The sequence below is a fragment of the Aptenodytes forsteri genome, unplaced genomic scaffold (assembly GCF_000699145.1).
Source record: "Aptenodytes forsteri isolate BGI_AS27 unplaced genomic scaffold, ASM69914v1 Scaffold387, whole genome shotgun sequence".
NCBI lineage: Eukaryota > Metazoa > Chordata > Aves > Sphenisciformes > Spheniscidae > Aptenodytes > Aptenodytes forsteri.
This window is the reverse complement of record NW_008795368.1, coordinates 25,434-36,487: the sequence shown is the minus strand read 5'-3', so window position 1 is coordinate 36,487 and position 11,054 is coordinate 25,434. Positions and strand designations below refer to the sequence as shown.

The 11,054-nt window shown below is 36.3% G+C and overlaps 1 protein-coding gene across 1 annotated transcript in view; it reads left to right on the top strand.

Moving 5' to 3' along the window:
- The window catches only part of ANKRD31 (ankyrin repeat domain 31), a 76,202-nt gene that overhangs the window by 42,467 nt on the left and 22,681 nt on the right, over window positions 1–11,054 (top strand). Inside the window, exons 15-20 of the mRNA XM_019472351.1 lie at window positions 3,666–3,860; window positions 4,705–4,847; window positions 6,841–7,004; window positions 7,491–7,569; window positions 8,361–8,442; window positions 10,596–10,692. Coding sequence (XP_019327896.1) covers window positions 3,666–3,860; window positions 4,705–4,847; window positions 6,841–7,004; window positions 7,491–7,569; window positions 8,361–8,442; window positions 10,596–10,692 — 760 coding nt within the window. The remainder of the gene's footprint in view (window positions 1–3,665; window positions 3,861–4,704; window positions 4,848–6,840; window positions 7,005–7,490; window positions 7,570–8,360; window positions 8,443–10,595; window positions 10,693–11,054) is intronic.

Here is an 11,054-nt window from a genome sequence, read left to right as displayed (position 1 = left end):
TATATATATAGGTTTATAGAAGTATGTGTGAATGCATGTGTATTCGTGTGTGGATATAACATTTGATTTATTTTTTCCAAGTGTGTGCAGCTAAAAATTTTCATTTCTTCCTTTGGTTGCAGTTATGTGTTGCTGGGGTCTGTTGGTCAAACTTTGGTTGCCTTTGAGTGGGTTGTAAATGAATGCATTAAGTATATTGTATATATTTTGAAAATCAGTGGGATTCATGCCCCTACATCCATTAAATGCTTTTAAAACCAGCGTACGTAACAGCGTGTATACTTAAAATAACACATATAAGAAATATACATGCCCATCCATACACACAAACACAATATGGACAAATACATCTGCACACATACTATCAAGATATTTATTTGTTTACCTCTTTTTGTTGTTTGCTTAGTACCCTCCTTCTCTTTGGGGACTTTGTCTGGATGCTCACTAGTCTCATAAGTTGAATTAAGGAGTCATCAGCCAATCTCTGCCATGTCCTGTAACACATGACAAAAAATATCCAGGAAACTATGTGAAGTTCCTGATGATACTTTTCTGTTTGATAGTCACAGTCGTCTTGTCCTCTGCTGCCTTCAGCTGTACAGAATAATGTTTCCTCTTCCGTCTCAGGTAGTTGCTAGTTTTCAACCCATCTTAAGTTCCTGCTCTCATGAGTTTCTGCACTGCAAGTTCGTGTTTTCTTTTGGAAGTTGAAGGGAGAAGGAAAAGAGTAGGTGTTTCTTGTTACTTACTGCTCTCCAGTATTTGGCAGTGTCAGTACTTAGCTTTCCTGTGTCCAAATTGGTTCCTCCTGTTGTAGGAATGCCTTTTCACTTCATTCTGGAAAAAAATCCATGGCATGTCTGATACATGTCATCATCCACTGCTAATTATTGGAAGAATAAACATTGAACATAGAAATGATTCCTTTCCCTACAGTTGTTCCTTTTTGTAGCTCCTATATTCCTGCCCAATCCTTATAATAAGGTTTATGTGCATTAATACATTTTTGGATTTTTTTCCGTTATATTTTTTTGCTTCCTATTACAATTATGGTTTAAAAAAAACTTTATTCCAAACACGTCTTACATTTTGGTCTCCTCTGGAATAGCATTTCACAGATTACTTTTTCCCCCAAAAGAGATTCTTCAGGTAATACTTTATTCAGCTAAAATTTAATTATTTCCTTCATCCCAGGAGAATGTTGCTGTTTGAGAGGTGATGCAAGAAAGTATAGCCCTTCATACAGTTGAAGGCATTAATAGCTTTGGAGACCAGGACAATGGCATTCAGATTGCAGAAGGAAAAAGTGGAGGATAGGATAATGTTTTCTGACTTGTGGGGTTTTCAGATTTTTTGCTGTCTCATGCCTTTTCTTCATTAACTGGCTTTTGTATCTCATCTAATTGTTCCTTTGTCCCAGTGGTCTTCCTTATATTATTCTGTTCTTGAATAAAAATCTTTTCTTCCTAAATGACGCAATATCACTTTCATCTACAGTCAGGCACTTACTAGGGTCTCAACATTCCTATTCTGCTTATACAGAAGGAAGGTACAAACAGCTTGCTTCTTTTCTTATAGTTCAATCTGTGGAATGAATTACTCGTAGACCAATGCTGAAGTATTCAAATGTCTTTTTGAAGGAGGATATCCTTGAAGTTGTTGAGGTATGGCAGCCTAATCTAGTCTGATTGCTGGTTACTGTAGTCTCGCCATTTTATCTTTGTACGTGTGCTGACTGGATTTTGTATTTGCCGAGTTCTGGATCTTTCCTGCTCATGACCCACCTGGCAATGCGTTCCACGGAGAACCAGTATTTTGTGATTCACATACCGATGTCCCATTACGCTTTTGCAAATGATTCCTAACAACCATGACGAAAACTGTTGTGCATGACAACTTAACTGGAAAACTTTGCAATTACTTCTGTTCACTTGCAGCCGATATTGCTAAGGGTCATTAGCTTAATGGGCTGTTGTGCGCCTTTTTTTCCTCCTACGTCTCTAAAGAGTCCCTAGGACATTCTCCCATGAGTCAGAGGGGAAGAAAAGGAAGAACCAGAAAGCAGATGATTGCTTTGGGAGTTCAGACCCAGAAGCTTTTAGACAAAACACAATACATTATCTTACAGAAAAGCAGGTCTCAGCTTGGAGGAGTATTTCAATAACATGACCCCTCTGTGTGCTCTAGAATCTCAGTTTTCATTTAAAAAAGAAACTCTTTAGCTCTTCTGGTTGCCAATACCGTGTGGGCCAAGCACCCCCAATGCAAAGAGGGCAGCCTGAATGCTTTCTGACAGGTTAGAATAATCTACAGTGAGCTCCATGCTGCCATAGTCTGGTTGCAGCGATGCCTGAACAAGCTAGTTTAAAATTAGTATGGATATATTCTTACTATATGTTTGTCTTTAATATAGTTGCAGTATGTCTTCTTGTTCTTCCAAACATTCTTGGATGACAAGCTCAGTAGTTTACCTTAAAGGAAACCTTGGAAAAGCAGATTTTCCAGAAGGCAGGAGGAGCCTGAAGAAAGGCAGCTGTCAAATCATGGAAGATGTTTGATAGCAATGGATACTGATAACTGAAAATATTTGGCAAGACAGCTTGTCTGATGAGAAGAGGAAATGCTCGGGATGCAGCAACTAATTGTTCATAGGAATAATTAAAAAACCATGGATAAGAGTTGCAAAATGCTTATTTTAAAAGTGCTTGTACTTTCCTTTTTTGGACAAATGACAGATTTTCAAGAAATCAGAGAAAGAACATGGTGAACTTTTTAAAAAATCTGATAGCATGGTATTATAACAGCAGGAACAGGAGTTAAAAAAAGCTATTGGTAGAGCTTTTGAAGATTTATACACCCTGTCTTTTTGGTAGCAGTTTGAGGGAGGGGCTTGTCCTTACTCTATACGCAGAGTCAGTACTTTTTTAATCTGTTTTTTTCTTTGTATCTCTTACAATTTGATATGTCTGTTACCTGGAGCCTCAGAATTAGGATCTCTCTGATTCTATGATAAAATTTAAAGTGGATGTTGTTTACTTTGTGAACCAATAAGAGAAGGATTAAATCAAGTTTATTTACAATTATGGGTCCAGTCCTGCGCAGGTTTAATTAAAAGGCAGTTCAGCTGTGTCACTAGACATTAATCAAAGATTTGTAATCAGCCTACAGGACTTTTTCACATCACAGCTGTAAAAATACCTTATGTAGAAACCTACCTCTTCCCTGATACAGAATTAGGAACGGAAAAGAGGTGATGGTCAAGTCTTCATTTTTATATAGTTTCTTAAATATCTTTATGTGTGTACTTTATATATTTAGCAGGCATGCCTGGTAACTTGAAAGCATCCGTGGAGAAACGTAACGTACTCCCTACCGATATACAGTATAAAACTTCAACCTTGTTACCTTTTCCGTTGATCCCTAATACATTGTACCCATGTTAAGTCATCTAGATTTGAACTGTAAATGCTTTTGCATAGGGTCTGTTTGTTACCTGAGCTGTTACGCAGTACCTTCTAACCCTTTGATGTAGTCAATTAATGTTATTGAATAATTAAGGCAACAGTATTGCACACATTTACATTAATTCAAATGAGTTATGAAGCTTAATTCTTTGTTTATAAACATTTTTCATGGTTCCTAATGAACATCCAATATGTGTTTAGAATCATCCCTATCTACCAGAAAAGAAGCTGTAATTTTACATGGTACCTGTAATACAGGAGCCGGGAGAAAGACGAAAAAGAAGAGAAATGCGAAAGGGGAAACTCAGCTGCATATTGCTGCTAGGAGAGGAGATTTGTCTTTGGTGAAAGCTCTAATATCATCTGGAATTTGTGTCAATGAACAGGACTATGCAGGTTTGAAAATTACTCTCTTATGGGCTTGTATTATGATACTATTTTATATAATTTATAGTAGATACAGTTTTATATAATTTGTGTAATTTTAATATAATTACGGATTCTTGATTTATGATATAATTGTGAAGAGGAAAGGAAGTCATTCAACAAGTGCAAGCACAATCAGTGAATCCCTGGATTTTGTGTCTCAGCATGGAGCTAATGCAGCCTTTTTCTCAGTAGGTGTATTAATCAGGTCTTGCTCCTCTGCTGAAGAGCACATTTTCAGAGATATGTATGGAAAGTGGACTTGAAAGTTTGGCGGGAGAACTAATGCTTATACTCATGAATATATAAACGTGTGAAGCACATTCACACAAACCTTATTTCCTTAGGAAATGAGGACAAAAATCAGATAACGATTTTTTTTTCTTTTTTCTATCTAAATGTATAGCACATTTCTGTTTTTATAATCTCAGAATGGATGGTATTCTGGATGCCTGGCAGACTTGATATTATAAAATGCCACTGGGATTAGAAATCAGACTATTAATATTATGCTTCTGAGTTTTTAGAGTCTTTCTACTCTATTGTTTTGTTTCTTTTATTATTTTTAGTAGTGTAGTAGAAAAGTAAACAATATTTTTCTGCTTAATATTGGATACATTTTTCTTTAAAGTAAACTGAATTACACATTTATTATACATTTCAAGGTGATTGTTTGTATAAGATTTATCTTAAAGAGAGTAGTCCGTTGCATATAGTACAGCAAATGCAGCAAAATGTATAATCACTGGTTGGTGATCTGTGTGGATCTTTCCAAATCAGATGCATGCTCTATGTGTCATCTTGCTTTTATTAGGCTGGACAGCAATTCATGAAGCTTCCAATGGGGGATTTACTGAAGTGATCTTAGAATTACTGAAAGCTGGTGCTAATGTTAACAGCAGAAGTCTGGATGGTATTTTGCCAATACATGATGCTGTTTCTGGCAATTATTTGGAGGTATGTTTTTCTTTTACATTAGATTTCCTGAGTCTAATTTCCAGCAGAGGGTCAGCAAGGCAAAATCCTGGTTTAAATAAGGAAAGTCAGTTACTAATACAATTTTAGTGTAGATTTGCATTTAGGAAATAAACAAATATTCTTTAAAGTGACCAAAATTAGAGAAAGAAATATTTTTCAATAGTGACAGTTGAAATTGTACAGTTAGTTGACTTTTTCAGTCCAGTGGACAAATCAGAAAAATTCAGAACCTCCCCATGGTTCTCTCCCATGTATTGGTCTTTTTAAAAATAGTACTGAAATTGAGCTTTCTCAGTTTGATCACCTAGTCAAATCCCCCTGCCATGGGCAGGACATCTTTCACTAGATCAGCTAGCCCAAAGCCCCATCCAACCTGACTTTGAACACTTCCAGTAATGGGACATCCACAAGTTCTCTGGGCAACCTGTTGCAGTGTCTCACCACCCTCATTGTAAAAAATTTCTTTTTTGTAAAGAAAAAAATGCTGTTTAAAAATCAACCATTTTTTTCATTAACTGGTCCTTTCTAGCCCAAACCATTCTATGGTTCTATAGAATAGAATAGACTATTTCAGTTGGAAGGAACCTACAACGATCATCTAGTCCATGCCTGACCACTTCAGGGCTGGGCAAAAGTTAAAAGCATGGTGTTAAGGGCATTGTCCAAATGCCTCTTAAACACTGACAGGCTTGGGGCATCGACCACCTCTCTAGGAAGCCTGTTCCAGTGTTTGAACACCCTCTCAGTAAAGAAATGCTTCCTAATGTCCAGCCCGAACCTCCCCTGGCGCAGCTTTGAACCATTCCCACACATCCTGTCACTGGATCCCAGGGAGAAGAGCTCAGCACCTCCCTCTCCATTTCCCCTCCTCAGGAAGCTGTAGAGAGCAATGAGGTCGCCCCTCAGCCTCCTTTTCTCCAAACTAGACAAAACCAAAGTCCTCAGCCGCTCCTCATAGGACATGCCTTCCAGCCCTTTCACCAGCTTTGTTGCCCTCGTCTGGACGCATTCAAGGACCTCAACATCCTTCTTAAATGGTGGGACCCAGAACTGCACACAAATAAATAAAATGTTGTTTTGGCACAGTGAGTTCCAGAGAACTGAGCATAAAAAGGTGATGCCAGATTGGCTGAAGCATACCACTTCTCTTCCTGTCAGAAGAGCTGATACCTCATCACATTTCTCTTTTCTGTGAGCAAAGATAAAATGAAGGGGATGATTTCACAGGCCTGGTGCCAAACTATCAGTCGGGTTCTTGAAAACGTGTAAGCTATTATTCAGTATTGTGGGGGAAAACTGATGGAGAAGATTCTGAACTTCTAAAGAGTATTCTTTTTCTGATACTTTCTGATACTTAACAGCACTCTGAATGTAAGAAAGAAGAAATGCTGAAGATGAGAAGTCATATGTATGAAAATTCTTTACCATCCAAGCTCTGACCTCGTCAACACTTCCGTGTGATCTGAATTTTAGGGGGTAGATGAGTCCACTGACGCCACTAATCTCATTTCCACATTTTACAATTAAGCAGACTTGCAAGTGATTTGGAATTAGGAAAAGAATCATCAGTGCATGTAACCAAAAACCAAAACCACTATTAAATACTTAAAGAAAAAAAATCCACTTCTTTTCTGCACTTCGGTCTTAATATAATACAGTTCCTTTAATTTAGAGATAGGGAGTTTTATAATTGCTCTGTATAACGATACCGTAAAGATAGTAGGTTTAATGACAAGTTGTGAATTATTTGTGTATTTTAATGGAAAAATTAGAAGTGTATGATACAAGTCTGTGTTGATTATAGCCAAGTAAAGTTGTTTGTTTAATTGGGATTGCACGTGTAACAGGTTTTAGAGTGTCCTATTTGTACCTTTATTATGTGTGATTTATGATAGATACAACACATATAGTTGTATTATAAATCCACAGCAAGAATTATCACAATACAAATAATAATAATAATATATAATAGGCAGTCAGGATTCTACTACAGCATGGAGCGAATCCCTGTGAGAGGGATGGTTCAGGGAAAAGTGCTTTGGATGAAGCTTGTGATGATAAAATGAAAGAACTGCTGAAGTCTTACAGTGCTGTGGACTCTGTACTTCCTGTTGAAATTATTGAAGTTACAGGTATGTTGGTTTTGTAATGTAAATCATAGGATTACCTTGTAGTCTTAAGGAAAAACTGTACATTAGAATGCTGCTGATTTGCGGAGCTGCATGTTGCCCAGCACTGATGTTTTTAACTCTATTAACTACTGATTTTTTTATTATTATTTATTTATTTATTTTCAGAAAATAGGATACGTGAGTTGTTTTTTTTTCTTGAGAGAATGAGATATAAGGACATACTTGGCTCTTCAGATTTTTGTTATTATCCATATTTCCCTTCACAGGAACCTTGTGTTTTTGAAAGTGGTAGCTTTAAAGACTTATTTCCTTATGCTACCTAAATTTGATCTCATTTGCATGTACAAGATATTTTTTTACGATTTGATCTGCCATTGCATCTTTGTAACCTATATTAGCTGATCTAGCCTATTATGCTCCTGCAAATTCATTTTAAATTCTATTTATTTTTTCTTAATTGCGGAGAGAGGAAATATCCTTCTAGGTCAAGAAGATCAAAATGTCATTGTTACGACTACTGTAAAAATGATGATACAGCTTTGGAGCCACAACATGAGAAATACAGTGTGGTAAGTGTAGATTATAGAGTTTTGTTAAACTGCTTCATGGTGTAGTACTGCATAGTGTCATTTACTGACTGAAAAAAATATCATTTAAATAATTAACCCTTTTGAATGTATGTGAAAGACCAGTATCATGCAGAGGCTTACGGTATATAAGCTGTGGTTTACAGCATATAAGTGTGTATGTTATCACTTCTCTCTGTTCATGATTCCTGTGAACTTACATTTATTTGCAAACAGTAGTCAATACTTATATACATTTCTTATTGCCTATATGAATAGAAAAAAGGTCAGGAATCCTGAGGCTTTTCATCACATTTCCAAAATGGCTCTTTGAAAGAGTAATGATTTTTATTCATGATAACGAAGGTATTTAGAAATTGTCGTATTTAGAAATTGTTTAATCTTAATTTAAAACAACCAGGAAGATTTTTGTACAAGTTGTATGTCAGAAGAGCTCTTGCTGGTATCTGTAGGCTATGTCTACATTGTCTAGGTGATGCTGTCATGGTGAAATTCACTGTCTAATCCCTGCAGTGCACTCAGAGGTGGAACTCTGAGCATGGACTAGTTTGAATGCCTGGACAAAACCAGGCTGTGATAGCCCCTTGCAGAGCATACCCTTGGCACTATGTACGTCTATCCTACCAGTGCCCCCATTGCCTTTACACAGTAATTCCCTGCCTGGAGTGACTTGAGTCCACCAATACTTACACTGCAGGCCATGCATCATGGCCTGTGTTTTATATGGTGCATTCGGCTCTGCTTCTTACTATCATTTCTGTGTTTGTTAACAGGAGTCTGTCGCTGCCATACAAGATACAGAAGAGAAGCAAAAAGAACTGTTGCTATTTGAACTGAGAACTTCCAAAGATGCAGGTAAACATAAATTCAAGTTGTTTCACTTTTTTTGGGGGGATAAATATCTTTGGTAATATAATTGCTTTTAAAATAGTATTGCACATAATATATTTGAATATCTCCTCTGGAAAATACAACTTCAGAGAATAAGATTTTAATAACAGCTCCTAGGTAAATGCACTTTCTGAAGTACTTCCAGCTTACATAGGAATTAATATGATGACAAAAAAGGGAAGCATGCCACTTGGAGGCATGTGTTTCAAGTCAACCTAATCTTATAAAAAGGTATCATTAGATAAGAATGCACGCTGTTGGCAACATTATTCAGTTACAAGTACATGAGCTCCTCCATGATCAAGAACAGCTATGTCTGTATGTAAAGTAACAGATGGCAGCATTTTCATTATAGTGCGGCTGGACTTTCAGGAGCCTAAAATAATTTATGAGGAAAAAAAGAGAAATCTTTGAGGCAGACACTGTGGATGATGAGCAGTTTCAGACATGCTGGTGCCCGGAGGTGTAGTTTGTCTTAGGCTATCAAATCTCAGTTCAGATTAATCTCAAGACCCTACTAAGTGACACTGACTTCCTAGGAGATCACAATGCTGGTGCTGTGTAGCAGTTTGAGCCTATTGTGTCTGTGCCATGACTGTTCAAGTGGCAAAGCTTGCTGTAGGAACGCCTTTGACCAAAGTCTCTCTCCCCAGCTGCCCTTGCCATCTAGGCAGGGCTGTTCACTTTGGAGCTGCTTATGCCCATGAAACAGTTTTGCTTCCTGACAGAAAAGAAGGGATTTTTTAAGATTTATTTTCCTGAGTATAGGGTGGAGCTTTCAAATTATATTTAAAATAGTCAATTTATCCCTTTAAAAATAATTGTGAAATACAGTTATACAGATTTATAGCTTCCAACTCAAATTTATGGCGTATGAACTGTTAATTAAAATTGATACGTTTTCTTGAAAAATGTTTGACAAACAAGTAAATGATACAATAGGCAGAAGCCTATAGACAGAGATGGGTGCAATTTCATAAATGAGCAAAATAAACCATCAAACTTTTCCTGTTTAGGGGTATCAGAGAAATTAACATGATGATCTGTTACCACTACTGACAAAAGCATTAATAATCTAGCATCTCTTAAACGAAATCATAGTTATTACTTGTGAAGAGGCACAAGACTGAACAAGAACATAGAATTACATTGACAAACTTATAACGTATAATAAAATCCTCAAGGTCTTTGCATGCAATGCAACCTACTGTAAATAATAGATTCAAATTCCCTATTAAGCTGCCTTATTAAGAGCAATATTTTCATATTTTTCTATTTTAATAAGTAAGTACATAGTGGTAGATATTATGAAACAGATTTGGGGAAACATTTTATAAATGCCATTTTTAATCCTGTGATTTTCCATTTTTCATGATTGTGGAAAGCTCGTATTTCCTGTTTTAGAATTTCAGGAATTAGAATACATGTTTAGCATATTATCCCAGTGGTATCCGCTGGTCATGACTTCTGAGCTGTCCCTTATGTTATATGGCTAAGAGATAGGGCATATAAAGAAGAATTTATAATTGCTCTTCTTATTTTAGAAAAATACAGCTAACAAAAAGGGGCAATAATTTTATTTTATAATATGGATTTGAAACTATGTAAAACTACGATACATATGTTTTTACCATTATATGTAACTTGGAACAGTCTAAGCTTATTGAACTATTTTATAATACTTCAAACATAAAGGTTTTAGCCAGCTTCTTAAGACTGTGTAACTTCTGCAGGTAGCCTCACATATAATTGTCATGTTATGTAGCTCCCTGCAACACAAAGAACTTCAAAAGTTTCAGTGCTTATCATCCATAGGACAGTTTTTTAATCTGTCCTGTTCTTTCAGCAATTTCTTAGACAAGGCACTTGCACTTCAAAATTTTCCAGTACTTGGGCTATTTCCTTTTTAGTTAAACCTGTATTTAATTCTTCTTTCATTAAAAGTACTCTACTTGTAAAGAGCTATTAGTATGCATGACAGTAAAGGTACTGTAATATTACTGCTGTAATAATATTTTCATATTTTGTGTATTTGCTACATTAAAAATGTTATTTCTACAATTATTTTCTACTGCTTATTGCCATCATCGTTTTGATTATATCAAAATATTGTACAGATGTGTATATCCAAAGGCTGTCTCAGATACAAGATTCTTTGAATGAAATGCTTGCAAAACAGAAAACAGAAAGGGATACCCTTGCTAAAAAATACAGGTAAGTAGAATACAAGGACTGTATTTATAGGAAGCTATTCTTTATAGCAATAGTGATAGAGGTTGTTAGAAGGTTAGCATACAGTAGCATGAAAGTAAAACCATGTGGTTTTCGTTCAGATTTTGTGGAAGTATGATCCATATTGGCTTCAGTTACCTCCAGTAAGAGTTTACATCAGGGAAGAACTTCAGGGTTTAGCTAACGCATACTAATCAGTTACTGCGCACACAGTGAGCATTGAAATTAGGTAGAATCATAGAATTGTTTAGGTTGGAAAAGACCTTTGAGATCATCAAGTCCAACCATTAACCTAGCACTGCCACGTCCACCACTAAACCATGTCCCTAAGCGCCACGTCTACA